Here is a 17,750-nt window from a genome sequence, read left to right on the forward strand (position 1 = left end):
GACCTGAGTTTGGGCTCTGGTTTAACCACAGAGTGGTCATATGACCTTGGGCAAAGCACTTAACCTCCCTGGGTCTCAAATTTCCTCATTTACTTACACCTGTCCTGCCTACCTCATAGAGCTGTGAAAATCAAGTAGAATAACACTATATGTGAAAGTATTTCGGAAACTGTAAAGCACTATGTAGAATGGAGAAATATTACCTCCTCATCTCTGTGTGACCCATCCTGCTGGGGCCCTGTACCAGCACTGCGCTGGGTCTCCCAATGGGGCTTTATCCCTTGGGAGGGTCTTGGCAGCCTAGAAATGACCCATATGACAGAGGCAGGTTTCCCTGGCTGGCTGGCATGTTCCATGCTCTCTGGAGCTGTTGAAATGTGAGAGTTGCTCACAGGCCTTTGAAAATTTCTAACTTCTTCTGAATAGGAACTGCAAAAGACTGAGACTACTGTTGGGCTGGGGTGGGAGTGGGGGGAACAAGATCCCTGTTTCATTGAAGTCACAAGGTCATAAGACTTGTAGCTAAAAGGGACCCTTGGGCTCATCAAATTCAGAGGTTCTTAATCTTTGTTTAGTGTCATGGACCACTTGTTCCGTCTGGTAAGACCCACGGACCCCTTTCTCAGAATCATGTTTGTCAATGTATAAAACAAAATATATACGATTACCAAGGAAGCCAATTCTATTGAAATGTGTTGTTCAAAATCTTAAAGAAAATAACCTCTAAGACCCCAAGTAAAGAATCCCTGCCCTAGTTCAACCCTCAGCATTTTACAGAACAGGAAACTGAGGCCCAGAGAAGGGTAATGATTTTTTTCAAGGTCAAACAGCAGTGGAAAAGTAGGATCTGATCCTCTGACTAAAATCTCCTGATCCCCTTCTACCACACCACAACATGCTGCTTCCCATTTATGACATCCAGGTTAGGGGAACATTCATGCCACTATGAAATGTATTTCCTTTTAACACTGCTGGCACATCTATTCCTCAGTCCTTAATTCTGAAATTGATTCCGAGAGTGCCATTTGTATTTGAGTGAATTACTCTGGATCTTGATCGATGCTCTAGGAACAAAGGGAACCCTTCATAAATGTTTGGTGAAAAAAAAATGACAAAATAGGCACTTACCCCAATGAGGAAGAGAGAACTAACAGGTTTGTGGTCACTGGTCTTAAGCTCCATGTGACTCCAGTAGCGGAGCTGATTAACGTTAGTCCCTCTCCAAAGGATTCGGTCACACCATGCTGGAGTACGACATTTCCCACTGCAAATAAAAGAATGCGCACATCAACACCAGACTGGGTGAGCCCAACGGTCTACCCAGCCTGGTGTCCCCTCTGCCTTGGGGCACCAAAGGATATGCTGTGGGAGGTCACAACAGTGACATACCCTTGAGCGCAACCCTAGTCCTCCCTTGTTCTACATGTACTATGCTGGCAGCAGAACAGTAGGGAGCTGTCCATCCCAGACAACTAATCATGCCTCAAACCTGTTTCCCTAGAATGAGAAACCTGGCCAACACGCCATTCTAAATAACAGGGACTTACTTGCCCATTAACTTTGGGCTCACTGTCTCCAAATCTGGGATATAAAACTGAGAAGTTTTCCTAAAGTTATGACTTCTATCTTCTTATAATCGAATACAAATTTAGAGGTGTCAAACAAATCTAAGAACATCTAACTTGCCTGAAGTGTATCAGGAGGCCAGGGAAGACACCCAGTTCATCATCTACTGAGGGGAGAGGGAAACTTTTGCCCAGGTGGCTACAGACCACGAGTACAGAAACAACAAAGTGCAAAGACAAGATCTGTCGAAATCACCTTTGCATCTGTGCAGTTCAATACTAGTGGTAGAATCATCACACCAATCCCTACTTAAGGAAGCCAAGCATGTCTGGGTGTCTGCCCCATCACTTCTACCTGAGGATTCTGGGTTCAGTCACATAGGAAATGGTGAACACTGTGGCTTAGAAGGAAGAAGACAAGAAGGTGGCAGGAACTTGCCTAGCGAGTAACCAAACCCTTGAGGGGCAGGGATTAAAAGATCAGAGCCTCCTAAGGAAGGCTTCCATTGTGCTTTGATCACCCAAATGTCTCTCCCCTTCACTCTTCTGGGATCGTATTCCAGGAAGGAGCTATCACTCCTTCCCCACTCTGATACCTCCCCCAACCTTCAGAACAGTAATTCTTTATCAGAGAAGCAGTTTGAGAAAAATCCAGAAGGGCAGCAGGAGTGGTGTTGGTGGTAGCAGATGAATAAGAAGGCAACAAACCTAAGCACATCTTTGGTGGTATTAAAATACGAGAAGGGACCGAGCAGGAATTGGAGGCATGGATTCGGCTTTCCCAATGTCACCAACAGAAATAATGGTTTCTTCCTCACTTCTGCCTTTGAGGACATCTATTATTTAACACCAGTCCTTAAAAATGCAATTCTGTCCCAACTAAAACTGCTTGGATAGTATATTCTTTTCACCACTGGCACTCTAGGGAGGGATTTAGCATGTTTCAAAGGCGCATGTCATCAGGCCTTAAATTATTCCAGGAGGTGGCTCCTGCTTTACCTGGAATCCCATCTATCTGTTTTCGGGTCAAACTTGTAGGTGGGCATAAACCGAATTTCGCCTTCTGTAAAGTCAGCAAATGCTTTCTTGTGAGAACGTTGGATATTCAGCTAGAGATGGAAAGAAACATCATCTTAGTATATGCTATCACCGAGTTAATCACTACCCTCTCCTAGTTGTTAAGTATCTCATTTCCATAGGCCCCAAAGCTCTCTGAAACAAAGACGATCGTCTTCCATCTTTTGAATCAAGAGCTCCCATCTAATTCCAGGCAAGAAGCTCATTAGTAGCATCCAGCCATCTCTCCGAGCTGATGGGGGTCAAGGATAAAATGGAAAAATTAAACCTCTGCCTTCCACCAATCATTTTTACCTCGAGGGACCAGACTGAATTTCAAGCTCCTCCTCAATCAATTATTTTTACCATGGTGATATACAAGTAGCAAAATCGATTAGTTTGAACTTTACTCTCTCTGCTTCAGAGAGCAAAATGGCTAAAAGATGAACTGCATAGCAAAACTGCATAGCAGTACTAGAATTAACCATGACACAAATGTGAAGGTAGAAATTGACAAGAAGTTTATGTACTTTTAAGGACAGGAATTCAGAGAATCAGAGAATGCTGGAGCCTGTAAGGGACTGAAGAGATAATCTAGACCAATTCTCTCATTATATAGCTTTCCCTCCAACCCTCTTAAATCTATTCAACCAATCGCCAAGTATTTATTAAGTTTTTACTATGTGCCTCTAAGCTGAGAACCCCACCTCCTCCTTCAGTGAAAACACATGATGCCATTCACTGACAGTTCCCTCTTCTCCCCTTGCCATCTCACATCACTCAGAAGCCTTCCCTCAACTTCTCCTCCTTCACCCCTTATCATCCCCACTCTCTCGCTTATCTTTGATCTCCCCCCTGCCTACTAGCTACTGCCCTCCTGCCAACAAACATGCCCATTGTCTCCCCTCCCTTGATCTGTCCGTTGATACTAGCTACCATCCTCTCCATCTTACAATTAATGCCTCAACTTCCTCTTCCCTCACTCTCTTCTAAACTTTCTGTGGTCTGGCTTATCATTCAACCGAAACTGCCCTCCTCAAAGTCACTGATGAGCTTTTAATTGCCAAATTGAAAGGGTCTTTTTTTCAGTCCTCATCTTGCTTGACCTCTCGGCCTGCCCTCTGACAATGCTGACCACCCTCTTCTCCTGGGTACGCTCTTTTCTCTAGGCTTTAGTGACACTGCTTTTTCCTAGTTCTCCTCCTACTGTCTGACTACTCCTTAGTCTCCTTTATTGGATCTTCAGCTTGTAGGTGTCCCAAAGGTCTGTCCTTGGCCTACTTCTCTTCTCCCTCTAAACTTCTCTCACTCCGTGTCTCATCAGTTCCCATGGATGCAATTATCATCTCTAAGCAAATGACTCAGATATATTTATGCAGTCCTAATCTCTTTCCTGACTTCCAATCTTTCACCTCCAACTGCCTATTGGCCATCTCACACTGGATGGTAAGTAACCACAACATGTCTAAAACTGAACTCATTATCATTTCCCCAAAACCCTCCCCTTCTTCCCAACTCCCATCCTCCAAATCACGCACGTTGATGACCTGGGTGCCATCTTTGACTCTCATTTCTCCTTGGACCTCTCACATCCAATCTGGTGCCGAGTCTTACCTTCCCAAGTCCCATACCTCCCCCCCACCCCTCCTTCTCTCCTCTCATTAGACAAAAGTGACTTGTTTCTGCCTTTCTATGTAGCCGCAATGCTTAGCACAGTGCCTGGCACATAGTAGATGCTTAACAAACCCTTGCTGACTTTCTAAGCTCTGGGGATATAAGTACAAAGAATGAAATACTCATCATGAGCTTACATTCCACTCCGATTTCTAGACACAACTCTGGCCTGACTTTCCTTCCTTTGCAGTGTCAATCCTGTCAATAACCGACTCATTTCTTCCGTCTTCTGCCCTTAAATACCTTAGCCCTGTGTACTACTGCTGCTCACACTTCCCTAAACCTTATTTCCTTCATATTCTAGCTTTCAGTCAAACTGGCCTGCTTACTTTTCCCTAAACTTGGTACTTCATCTCTTGCCTTTCTGTCTCTGCACAGTCTGTTTCCCCATGCCTGGAATGGGCTAGTTCCTAAACTCTCAGAACCCTTAGTTCACCTCTGATAAGATTGAGAGGCCTTGCTCTCTCCCTCCTCAAGCTATCTGCTTACATGGTAACCCACCCCACAAAATAGAAGTGCCTTGAGGACAAGGACTGGTTTTTGGTTTCGGATCCCTGGTGCCTGGCACAGATCGAGCCCTTAATAAACATTTGTTGAAGTGAATTAAGCGACGTGCTCAAAGCTTCCTGCCAAGCTTGGGGAAACCCCTCCACCTCTGCCAAGTGCTTTTTACTTAGAAAGGTTGGGGGACCTTAAAGCATTACGAAATAGAAGAATGATTCTTGTGTGCTGTCTACCATTATTTTGTGCATATCAAGAGGTAACAGCTCTGAAGCCAGGTCTCCTAGGCCTGTTCCTTCCCACAATACCACACTGGGAAATCTCAACTGTGTGTTCCCTCTCTAAGGGAAAAGAGGTTAAATAAGCATTTATATAGTATCTAGTACATGCCAGGTACTGTGCCAAGCACGTCTTTTTTAACAAAGATTATCTCATTGAGAAATCCTCAAGTCACATTTGGGACTCGAAGACAAACTCACTGCCATTGAAAAAAAAGAATAAATGTCAAGCTTCCCCAAAACTGAATTTTGTAGAAAAATTTCCAAATCAATTTCGAAGTCTTCACATCTCTCCGGTGCTCCCACCCTTTACTGGCTTATTCTCCTTCCCCACAACACATCAACCTCCATCATCTGCTCCCCCCCCACCCCAGTCAGCACACTTGGCTCTTCCCTCCCATTTCCTGAGCAGTTTCTCAGCCTGCTAAATCATCATTATCGTGGAACAGTCCCACCTCCTCCTGAGGTCCAACTAAACCTCCCCCTCCTTTAAATCTGGGATCAAGACCTGCCTCTTTAGGGAGGCTCTTCCCAATCAGCCCTCCCAGTTCTCCAGCCCATCACTTGTCACTGTATGTCGGTTTTGGCTGCCCTATTAGAATAGAAACTCCTTGAGATAAGAGATGTTATCTAATCCCCATTCCCCAGCACCCAATGTTGTAGCATAGATCCTGAGGTGGGGCCACAATCCACACGTTCTGTTTTCACAATGATTACACACACTCTTCCCAAGGCCAGAGCTCCCAGAACAGGTCCTCCACTCACTTCCCAGCTTGGAAAGCCACCAGGCCTTTCCCTCATTAGTCACTCTTCTCCGCCACCCCCTCTTCAGACAATGGCTATAGAATGGAAATGGGGGCCATATACTCACCTGGTCCAGCTTCAAGAGCTTCTGAAGTTCATTCCTGTTAATAAGTGTTTTCACCTCACTGGCATCAGGCATGCAGAGTCTGTAGTTCAAATCTCCCAACCAGATGACGACACTGAGGGAAAAGACAAACACAAGAGAAAAATCAGGGATGAACAGCCAAGCTCAAGCAGAGGGCTGAGTATGCCTCTGGCCAAAACAGCTCCCTAAGGGCACCTAATGGAAGGAGGGGAGGCTGCTGAGATTATGTAATTCATCTAGCATCTTTTGGCCCAAGCTAGAGAGGCCTGCCTTGAAAATCCTTACAGAGGGCAAAAATCCACACCCAACAAAGACAAAAAACTGCAAAATTACTGGGAAAGCCAGGCCCTCCCTGCCACCCCTAGCTTCACTCTCATACACCCCCTCCCCCCCACCCCCCGCCCCGCTCAAATCTAGTGGGGAAAAGAATCCAAGAGACGTGCAAGAGATTCAGAAGCCAAGGAGTTAGATGACTAAAAAATGAGATATACTTCTTGGAACATTTCAGACTCTGGCCAGGCCCTCAGCAGAGGGGAAACTGTAAGTCTGATACAACAGCTTTCCCTGCAGCAGGACGAGCAGTGTCAGGGCTCTCCAGGGGTGGGGGCCCCTATTTCCAAAGCCCAATCTAGCTCTAGGGCTGTAACTTTCACTGACACATTCTGCCTTGGTATCCCACTCCTGGCATGGGAGATAGTAGTCTGCCATGCTGTGTGGCTCCTGACCTTCTCATTAGGTCCCCAAATGTGCTGCTGTAATGGGAGCCCCATGAGGCTCCTGAAAGTGTCTGCACATGAGTGTTATGAAGCCTGAGGAGCACTTCAAAGGGCATTCTCGCATCAACTACCTGCCTCAAGTTCCACTTTCACATGGTTATTTAGGATAATCTATAAGGTGGAAGAGACCTTGGCGATCATTTAGTCCTTATTTTAGAGCTGAGATAACTGAGGCCCAGAGAGCCCAAGTGATTTGCCTACAGTCACACAGTACAAAGGGGCATTTTGTTGATCCAAACTGTGTCTTCAAATGAAGAGAATCCAGAAAAAAAAATCAAAGGACTCTAAATTCTGAGGCTTTGGTCTTTACCGCTATGGAATTTAGTCTGAATTCTCATCATTGGTCCAGTCTGGATATGAGCAAATATAAGCATTATCCCTACCTACCATTCCCCCAATCACCTCCTCTGATGTTGATCCTGATATTCCCAGATCTCTGTATCCTGGCTCATCTGATGGCTCAATGGCCACCCAACTAATGTTCCCTAATTTCCTTAATTACATTTCAGTCACACACAAACTTTCATTTCCTAATTGTTCCACCACTGACAAGCCACTCCCAACTGACTTCTATCACTAACCTTCACCTGTAAATTAAGCCATGATCTTTACTAACTATTCACATTCCCTTCCCCCGTCCCCCCTCCGACATCTTAAAAATCTTCCATATTTACTTTCAAAATGATTGATTTCTATCCCCTTCAAATCCCCACCCCTAAGATTTCACTAAGTCCTTCCATTCCTGGAACAAAATCTCCCAGTGATGCCTGCCAACAGAATCTCCCAATGATGCCTGCCAACATCTTCTGCATCCCTTCCTGAGCTCCCACGAACAAACACCTACTCCACTGCAACAATCCTGAAGCTCTGTAAAGAGCATTGGATATGGAATCAGGGCCTCTGGGTTCAAAGTCTGGCCCTTTTACCTCTAGATCTATGATTCTGTGACCTCTAAGGTCCTTTCCAGATCTAAGCCTATGATCCCAGGAGACCACTACTCTTGAGAGACTCCCTTCCACTTCTGATCCATCCTGTCAAATGATATCAGCTCTTCCTTTACAGAAAGCTTTCCAACTGATCCCATCATGCCCCTGGGAAGCTAAAGCAGAGCTAGATACTCACTCATGCTTCATGATGTTTAGATGACCCTGATTTGGGACCAAGAAAGTCATCCGGGAACAGATGTCTTTATAATCCTGATTTCGACGTTCGAAGTCTTCTACGTGGGCAGCCAGATGGGAATTGACAATGCAAAACGTAGTGTTGTGGAACAAAAACCTCACAGCAACAGCCCCTTTGTTACCCTGATGGGAAGAGCAATTATTCACAATGATCACAAAAACCAGGAGAGCAAGGGCATTTCATATAAACACAGATAAATAGTTCACTTCCAACCTGAAGCAACTTACCATTTTTCCCATGAGTCCTGTTCCCACAGTTTCTGTTACAACATCATGGAGGTATTTACATTGGTCCTTTCTGGCAAATATAAGTAGCATCATCCCAACCAGGCGGACTAACTGAACCTAAGAGATGAGTGGAAGGGAATATTTAAAAGGTTAGCAGAAATACTCATCAGTAAGATTGCTTGTAATATATAGAGCACTTTAAAGTCTACAAAACACTCTTCCCACCAACTCTGCAAAGTAAGGCATACATAGGTTTTTATTGGTCAGTCCTGTGATTGCATCAGGGTTGGGAAGGCCCCAGTAAGGAAATGCCCATCACCGATGCAGATCAGAAACCCATCTCAAAATTCTGGTCTTGCAGAGTTGTCTTGGGAACTGAGCAGTAAAGTCACTTGTCTGAGGTCATTTAACTTTAGAGTATGTTAGAGGCAGGGCTTATACTAAGATCACGAGATTTAGAGTTGACCTTAGAGCAGGCCTGTACAACCTGTGGTCTATGGGCCTGCCTTAGAGCTAACCCCTGCATTTACAGATAAGGAGAGCCAGGTGTTTCAGATTCCAAGGCTGGTTTTCCATCTACGTCTATGCTGCCTCCCAAGTATGATTATCTCCATTTTACAGATGAGGAAACTGAAGGTCAGGAGTTAAAATGACTTGTCCAGGATAACTAATTTACAGCCAACTAATACATGCCCACACCAAGAGTTGAAAATTATCACACCATACAGCCTCTTTCCAATATCTATAATACTTCATGGTCAATTTTATCAAGGAGCTGATTCCTAAACCTGAATCCTAGAAACTTCTTATTCTTTAAAAAGAATCCATTGGAAGATGAGGCTATAAATATCTGGAGTGAGCAAAACATTTCTTTCTCAAATGAACCTGGGCTTCTGAAAGCTATGCCAAAGGACTGTGAGCTTGGGCAAGACCTGCACCAAGCTGGAGAGCTGTCAAGCACAGGAACTTCAATGCACTGTCTCCTTCCTGGGAACAAGGGTTTTAGGGTTTGGGGCGGGGGGGGGGGGGGGGGGGGGGGGGGGAGGGGAGGGAGGAGGTGTGCACAGCCGCCCATGAGGAGCAACCAATACAGTGAGGAGGGGTGATGATCTGCATCAGTGGGGGAACCAGCCTCACAGAAGAAAGAACAAAGACTTAAAGGATTAGATGGAAATTCAGCCAGTGCAAAAGAAAGCTGAAAAGAGTCTGATCTTGTCCTGGCCAAATGTCTCCTTTTTACTGTACCATTTTCAGTTCTTTTTCCCAAAAACCATTCCATCCATGAAATGCCTCAATCCTTTTAACTTCAGTTATCCTGTTTTATATTTTTAAAAATACATTTTATTTCTTCATTATGTATTTAATTTATACATCATCAAATTTATTATTTATTAAATTATTTGGTCATTTTACCATTGTATGATTATTTATTTATTAAATTTATTATTGTTTTTACATTGCCCAAACTTCTCCCAGTACTCCTCCCTCCCCTCTTCACAGACAGCCATCTTGTATAACAAAGAATATCACTTTAATTTCAGGCACAGAACTACAGATGCGGCTGAAATTCAGAGAGTCTGAGGACATGTCAGAAAGAAGGAAAACATATGAGAATGAAATATGTCAACATCTTCAGGAAACTGATACCCAATGGGAGCCTTCAAAAGAGGCAGAAACACTTCTAAAGACAGGCTAGACTCTTTCACAGCCACAAGATGAAAGACTGCTAAGTTACTGCTTTACTTAGCAAGCAACCTTTGACAGAGAAGTCTTCTAAAGTTCAATATTCTACCCCACCCTGCCAAAGAATACTGCTCACTGCTCTTCTTGGGGACATAGGAACAATTGAAAGGGCCCTTAGAGAACATCTAGTTGCAACTTCTCATTTTACAGATGGAGAAACCTAAGGCCCAGAGAGGGGAGGTGACTTGGTTAAGGATAAACTGGTAATAAGTGGCAAAGCTGGGGCCTTTTGACCCATAATGCAATGCTCTTTCCCCCCATACCTCACTGGTTTGCAGGATTTTAGCACCGGAAGGCACCTTGGCAACCACTCTGCCTTAGTTAGACTGTAGTAGAGAATATAGTTTTAGTTCTGGGGGCTACATTTTAGGATGCACATTGATAAGCTAGAGAGTACCCAGAGAAGGGCAATCAGGGTGCTGAAGGGCTTTGAGCTCAAGCCCCATGAGGCCTGGTTGAAAGAGATGAGGACAATTAGTTGGTAAGTGGGTGGGAGTGATGGAAGGTCCACAAAAGCCATTTTCAAGTATTTAAATTGCTGTCATGTGAAAGCAGATTAGAATTATTCTGCTTTGGCTGCAGAGTGTAAAAGGGGATACTATGGGGAGAAGTTTCAGAGAAATACATTTTTGCTCAATATCAAGAAAAAAAAAATTCCTCAAAATCCGAGCTGTCCCAAAGTGGAATGTGGACTTCTAGCCAGATGACTGGGTCACTAGTTGTGTCAAAGTCCTGAAATACTTCATTATCTCAAGAAAAGCAAGAAAGTTACCAAAAGAAAATCACCATGACAAAAAAGAGGGCAAAGTGAAGAAATCCTCACAAGGAACACTTGACGGGAAACCAGCAGAGAATTGAGAAATGAGCCAACAAAAAAAGAGGTCTTAATATACTGAAGAAATACTAGGGGATAAAAGAAAGAACAGAGAAAGTTCCAAATGAATGGAATACAATGTAAACTAAAGCCCTTAGCAGAAGGCTTTTTAACCTTTTTTGGGTCCTGGATCCCTCTGGCAGTCAGTCTGGTGAAGCCTAGGATCCCCTTCTCAGAATATAGTTTTTTTTGTTTTGTTTTTGTTTTGAGGGGAGAAGGCAGGGCAATTGGGGTTAAGTGACTTGCCCAAGGTCACACAGCTAGTAAGTGTGTCAAGTGTCTGAGGCCGGATTTGAACTCAGGTCCTCCTGACTCCAGGGCCGGTGCTCTACTCACTGCATCACCTAGCTGCCCCAGAATACAGTTTTTAAAAGCATAAAATACAATACCCAGGACTACAAAGGAAACCAATTATATCCAAATATGGTCATCAAAATGCTTTAAAGAACACCCAAGTTCCAAGTTAAAACTTGCTGCTCTAGAAAGAGAATGAAACAATTGCAAATCTCTCCAAAGTAGCACTTAATTTCAAATTTAAAAAAAGAAAAAAATTTTAAAAAGAGAAATGAAGAGAAATTCTAACTCTAAAAGAGATTTTTTTTAAAAAAGAAAATTATAAAAGATAAAAGTAGGATGGAGTGCCTCAGAAGGTAATGAGTTCCTCTTTATTAGAGCTGATTCTTGTTCAGTTCCAGAGACCTAACGGCCTCTTTAGGGAGGCCTTGGACCTAATGGCCCCTGAAGGAGCACTTTGGACCTGATGGCCCCTGCAGGGGGGCCTTGGACCTAATGGCCTCTGTAGAGGGACCTTGGACCTAATAGCCCCTGAAGGAGGACCTTGAACCTGATGGCCTCTGTAGAAAGGCCTTGGACCTAATGGCCTCTGGACAGGGGCCTTGGACCTGGAGGGTCTTGGACCTAATGGCCTCTGTAGGGGGGCCCTTCCAACTTGGAGATTCTGTGATTTTTCGAGTAAAATATCTAAGTCTGACCATATCGTCTAAGAACAATTTCAGTCTTGGGATACTCTTTACCCAGGTAATGGATGGAATGGATCAGTCTGGCATTTCTTCCAGGCTGGAAGAAATTCAGTTTCAGCTACCCTATTAAAGCAAGTTATGGACCCGAGAGAACTTGCTTGTAAATCCCATGCTGAAGAAGAAAATTCAACCGTACTCACTTTCTTATAGTTGGATTTGTAGTGTAAGGCTCTGTCCACAGATGTCAGCCACTCCTGCTCCTTTGTAGACTCGAAGTAAAAGAAAGCTTCTGTGCTTAAATCCAGTTCTTGAAACCTAATAAGAAAGGGATATAGAGATTGATATATACTACTTCAGCTATTTCTAACCTACTCCTACTCAAGTCTAGAAATACAAGATGAAAAAGGGGAAGGAAAAACAATCAGTACTTTTCTAGGAAGTGTTCTAGTCACTCGTGTCCAGTGATGACATGGAACTTTTTTTCCTGAAGATTCTAACGTATTTTGAAGCCATATTAAAAAAAAATCCACTGAATCTTACGTATTTCCAAAAGGCAGGAAACAGAGTTTGGCTTTAAGATCTGAGGAAATCATTGCTACAAAATGATCTCAAACTTTGGCTTTAAGATTAAAAAAAACTATATAAAAATATTCATTGAAACTTCATTTTTAATAGCAAAAAGTTGTAAACAACATGAATCAATGATTGGAGAATACCTGAATAAATGGTGGCGTATCGATGAAACGGAATGTTATTACTGTGCCAATTATAAAATAACACAAAGAAATATGAAGACACTTCAATGAAGACATAACAAAGGCAGACTCGGACCAATGCACTTACAAACACCAATCATGTAAAAACAACGGCAGCAGTGAACCCCAACGGTTACAGAAAAGGAAAACAAAAGGACAGAGCAGCAAGACATTCTTGTTGTAATAAAGTAAACATACATAAAACTGTAACTAATTTGGATGACTGATTTTATGTTTTATAGTCACTCCTAAAATCTGATTTGCTAATGGCCACTAAAGTTTAGAATTTGAAAATTTGTCCTCAGGTATGATTTTCTATGGAACTGTCTGTTTCCTTATGTCATATATACTACCAGTCTGTTTGTAGTCTTCTAGAACTGTCCCATAAGTCAACTTTTCTAAAGAAGCAAAACCAAGGAGGAGGGGGTAGACTGGCCCCAAGCAAACAGGCAAAGAGAAATGACAACAGGATCCCTTACCCAAGGCAGTAAATATCTGGAGGATCGGTATCACAGTGTAGCCAGGGTTCCAAAGCACTGTCTGGAGACTGACCATTCACATTCCATGTTCCAACAAAGAACCTGGCACACACCAAAGACCAAAATAGATTATTTTAAAAAACTAAACCAAAATCCAAATATGAACCAATAGAAAGTATTTTCTTATGTTACCTATATTGGAGAATGCAGCACTTGGCAAAAATAGTTATTTCAAACAGGATTTCAAAATCTGGCCAGACATGCAAGCAAACACCCCTGTTACCGACACCCATGAATACACACAGACCCGCTTTCTACCATTCATGACCTAAATTGTTTTCCTTAGGAAAATCTACCAAAATGAGCACCATAATGGCTCACATTTTTGCTAGCACTTTAAAAGTGCTAATACAAAGCACCCACCTCAAAACAGGCAGTGCAGGTACAATTATTCCCATTTTACAGAAGAAACTAAGGCTCAGCAAAGGGAAGAGTCTTGCCCACAGTCACAAAGTAAAATGAAGTTAACTGCACAGGACAATTTATTTACTTATTTATCATTCTCAATTCTTACATCTAGAGTAATTAGGCAGCTAGTTGATGGGAATACCTTGGAGACAACAAAGTTATTTTCATGTATACTCAGACTCTAGGACTTTTAAAGAGAGGCAGGAAGATACAACTTTATTTGAAGCTAGAGTCAAGTGTGCCACCTTTTTTTCCACGGGTTATCTTGGGACTGTACAGACCTGTGATTTCATCAATGTGAGGAAGGCCCCAGTAGGAAAACTCTCTCCAACATACAAATTAGCAGCTCATTTGTAGCTTACCATCTTCGAGAGTAGCTTTGGGGCACTTTGAGGTTAAGTGACTTGCCCATGGTCACACAGCTAGTATGGGTCAGATGGAGGACTGGAACCAAGGCCTTCCTGACTCCCAGGATGGGCCTTAAACTACTACTCCAGTGCTGCCTCATTACTATATAGAGTAACACCAAGGGGGAAACCTATAACTATCTGAACTGTTTACAGACAGATACAAAGTTCATAGGAAAAAAGAGTAATTAGAGAGCATGACTTAAGATAGTAGAGATAGCTTAACTATAACGAATGGAATATGATAGGACAGTCTGGAACCCTAGACTACATTGTTCAAGAAAGTAAGATGGTACCGCCAGTCAACCTAACAAACGTTTATTTGGTACATGGCTGCATACAGTGCAGTCTGCTAGGTGCTGGGGGAAGATAGCAAATTTGGAGCAGACACTATTTCCCAGTCCTCTCTAGCAAGAGAATAAGACACAGAATCATAAAAATGGTGAATAATAATAATAACAATGATGATAACTACTAGCATTTACATAGCACTTACTATGTGCCAGGCACTGTGCTAAGTTCTTTACAATGATACCACACAGTAAGTGCATTAGAGTTACAAAATGAATTCATTACCAGTTGTGGCGAAGGTTGGAAATTGTAAGGCTTCCTATAGGGAAAAGGAATCAAATTTGAGTTTTAAAAGATGACTAGAGAAGAAAATATATAGACATTGGAGGGTTAGATGTAGAAATTCTTTTCTCCCTTGGATCTCAGACAGTAAGTACACTGTTCGTACCTCAAGTTTGATTGTCTATCATAGTTATCTGTAAATACAAACCCCATCCCTCCATGAACTTTATGAGGGCAGAGATGGTGCCCAACCAAGTAGTCAAAATTCCTTTAAAACAATGAAAATAGTACAACTTTATTTGAAGCTGGAGTCCAATCTGCCACGTTTTTTCCCACAGGCTACCTTGGGACTGTACACACCTGTGATTTCATCGATGTGAGGAAGGTAGCTCTCCTTCACCAATCACTATAGATTGCCTGGTTATACAAGCACCCTATTTATTCCCATTCCCTGCCAAGTTATTCTGTCCTACGGCAAGGTACTACATGTACAAAACAGCACGGAACATTAAGTCAACTGCCCAAATAATTCAGTCAGATGGTGTCTTAGCTAAGCTTTGGGTCTCCCCTGGTGCCTAGCTCAGGACTCTCTAGCCAGCTGCTCTTAACAAATTTTTGTTACACTGAATGTAGTTGGAAGTATGAGAATGAGGTCAACAGAGAGAAAAGTATTTAGGTTAGGGCAAGAATGGAAAAGAATGAAAGGGCTATTACAGAAGTCTGCTCCAGACCTCCAAGTCAGAAGGAGGCAGTAGGAGAAATTTTGGGCAGCTCTGAGTCAGGATCTGGAGATAATGGGGGGAGGGGAAGGGCTTTCAATATTTAAGGACCCAGATACCCCGCTGAAAAAAATCTCATGGGTAAACTGATGAACAAGCTGAAGTATGTTGAAAAGCAGTTTCTTAGTTTAGATTATTTTAATTTTTTCTTATTAACTTAAAAGATCTTGTCATGGCTCTAAAGATAGATGATACTCTCAGGAGAGGTGACCACAAAGGAACAAAATCCTATGTTTTGGCAATTAAAATTTGGCAATAAACTGGTAATTAGAAATTCTAAAGGAGATCGTGGAATCTCTCCACATGATTGCAGAGACCACAACTATCTGTCTTGGCCCTTAACCAACTTAGAGGCAAGGAAGAGAATCAGATGGCCCTTTTCATTCTCGGAGTTATTCAGGAAGGTTTATAGGTGGCAAACAGAATGTCAAAGAGCACTCCTTACATATATGATGTATCCATCCTCCTTTCCTTTGGGGGGAGGGAAAGCAAGGCACACTAACCTGAAAGTCTTAATATTCACATATTCTTTCTCTCGCTTTGCCAGAATGTGTCTGATGAGTCCTTCTCGCTGCCCAGACTGGGAGGTGGGCACAAAGAGCTTCCGCATGGTGTTGGTCACTTTAGGCTGGTCTTTGCCTACAGCTTCCTTTTCACGTAAAAACCTGGCAAGGGAATAAGGGAATCAAAACCACAATTCTCTTGGAGTCAAAGTCTCTCATATAGGACTTAGGTGCTTCTCAGACAGGACTTACTGTTTGCTTATGTGGCCGGGGGGTGGTGGGGGCTCCCGACGGGTCCTCGTGTGCCGATTGTGCCTATTTCTTTTCTTCTCCAAACTCATTTCAGTGAAATTATCTTCAAATCCAAGTGCTCCTGAAAATGCAAGAATTATTCAAGTTATCAGGAAGGTTTTGCCCCCCTCCCCTAAAAGAGTTCAGAACTAACGAAGTTAAAGGGAAAAAAGGGATAATTTCCAGGTAAGCCAGGGTAGGCTAGAAATTTGAGTACTTTCAGACTGAAAGAAGATACCAGGGAGAGTGGGAAAAGAGCATTACCTTGTAGATCTGGGGAGCAAGAACATCAATCAGGAAGGGCTGACATACTAAGTAGAAGTAGAGACACATTAACCTGGAACCTGAAGAGATACCATATACTACAGGAAGGGTTAGAAGAAACATTGGGGAGCTGGTGTGGACCAAGGGAAACCAGACCCCTGGACACTCCAACACTGCCATTGATTCATGTCACCTCATCTGTCCAGATAAAAATCTCATGACTGCAATGATCAGAGCAGCCATGCAAAGAGATGCTTCTTCAGTACCTGAAACATCCGGTTCATGGGGAGTTTTTTCCGAAGTTTCTAATGTCTCGTACCAGTTGGCGGACACATCGAAATCAGGAAGTGAAATACCTTTAAAAACTAGAGATAGAGCAGAGAGAGAGAGAGAGAGAGAGAGAGAGAGAAAGAGAAGTAAGCACAAAAAAATTGGCCACCCAATATCAAGTGGAATTTACAAAGATAAAAGGTTATTTGCCTGGGACTCTCAACAGAAAGATAACAGTTTCCCTCAAGGCCAGCTGTGAAGGCCCTGGGGCCAACTATAGTGAATTGACTATAAAATAGGCCTATGATAAACAGGGACAGTTCTGCCTTCCAAGGTATCTGTAGATTTGAAAGCTCCTCCCCCAAACCTATCCTCCCAAGTCCATCTCGAAAAGAACTGGCCTCTATGCTGAAGTGATGTTTAATGTTTAATGGTCTTGGTAAATTCTACTCTGTGTCAACATATAAGAAATCCACGTCTACCCAAAGGAGATTTTAAAAAAACAAACCACCAAGTATCAATTTACCATCCTGAACAGCATAGATGTCTGAGAGAAAAACCAGGCACCGATCCTCATCAGGGATTTCGAAGATACGCTCTCCGACCCAGTCACCTGAGAGCTGGATTTTGCAGGGAGCTGGGAAGAGGCAAACAGAGGGCTAGGGAACAGGACTGGCTGATCATGAGCTTAACTCTTATTTTTTTTTTGCAAATGCGAGAATGCAGATCACAAAGAATACAGAACACTGATAAAACCATATTAATAGCTGCTATTCACATTTATATGCATTATCTCATTTGATTCTCACAACAGTCCTGGGAGGTAAGTATTTACAGGTATTATTTTCCCTATCTTACAGATGATGATGATGATAATAATAGCTAACATTTATATAGCTCTTACTATGTGTCAGGCACTATGTTAAGTGTTTTTACAAATATTATAACAACCTTGAGAGGCAGATGCTATTATTATTATCCCCATTTTACAGATGGGAAAACTGAGGCAAACAGAGGTTAAGCAACTTGCCCAAGGTCACACAGCTAGTAAGGGTCTGAGGCCATATTTGAACTCAGGTCTTTCTGACTCAGGGCCTATGATCTATCAACCTTGCCACCTACCTGCCTCAAATAAGATAAGAAAATCAAGGCATACAAGAACTTAAATGACTTGGCCTTTGGTCAGGAAGCAAGTAAATGAATGAGGAAGAATCTA

The 17,750-nt window shown here is 42.8% G+C and overlaps 1 protein-coding gene across 1 annotated transcript in view; it reads right to left on the bottom strand.

The window, feature by feature from the left end:
• The window catches only part of OCRL (OCRL inositol polyphosphate-5-phosphatase), a 56,403-nt gene that overhangs the window by 25,060 nt on the left and 13,593 nt on the right, over window positions 1–17,750 (bottom strand). The window contains exons 4-14 of the mRNA XM_036740094.1: window positions 17,061–17,171; window positions 16,531–16,629; window positions 15,962–16,082; window positions 15,710–15,871; window positions 12,980–13,081; window positions 11,946–12,060; window positions 8,149–8,265; window positions 7,862–8,043; window positions 5,946–6,057; window positions 2,565–2,674; window positions 1,129–1,264 (exon numbers count right to left, since the gene is read on the bottom strand). Of these exons, the coding sequence (XP_036595989.1) occupies window positions 1,129–1,264; window positions 2,565–2,674; window positions 5,946–6,057; window positions 7,862–8,043; window positions 8,149–8,265; window positions 11,946–12,060; window positions 12,980–13,081; window positions 15,710–15,871; window positions 15,962–16,050 (1,125 nt within the window). The 5' untranslated portion in view covers window positions 16,051–16,082; window positions 16,531–16,629; window positions 17,061–17,171. The remainder of the gene's footprint in view (window positions 1–1,128; window positions 1,265–2,564; window positions 2,675–5,945; window positions 6,058–7,861; window positions 8,044–8,148; window positions 8,266–11,945; window positions 12,061–12,979; window positions 13,082–15,709; window positions 15,872–15,961; window positions 16,083–16,530; window positions 16,630–17,060; window positions 17,172–17,750) is intronic.

The sequence above is a fragment of the Trichosurus vulpecula genome, chromosome X, assembly GCF_011100635.1.
Source record: "Trichosurus vulpecula isolate mTriVul1 chromosome X, mTriVul1.pri, whole genome shotgun sequence".
NCBI classification, from domain to species: domain Eukaryota; kingdom Metazoa; phylum Chordata; class Mammalia; order Diprotodontia; family Phalangeridae; genus Trichosurus; species Trichosurus vulpecula.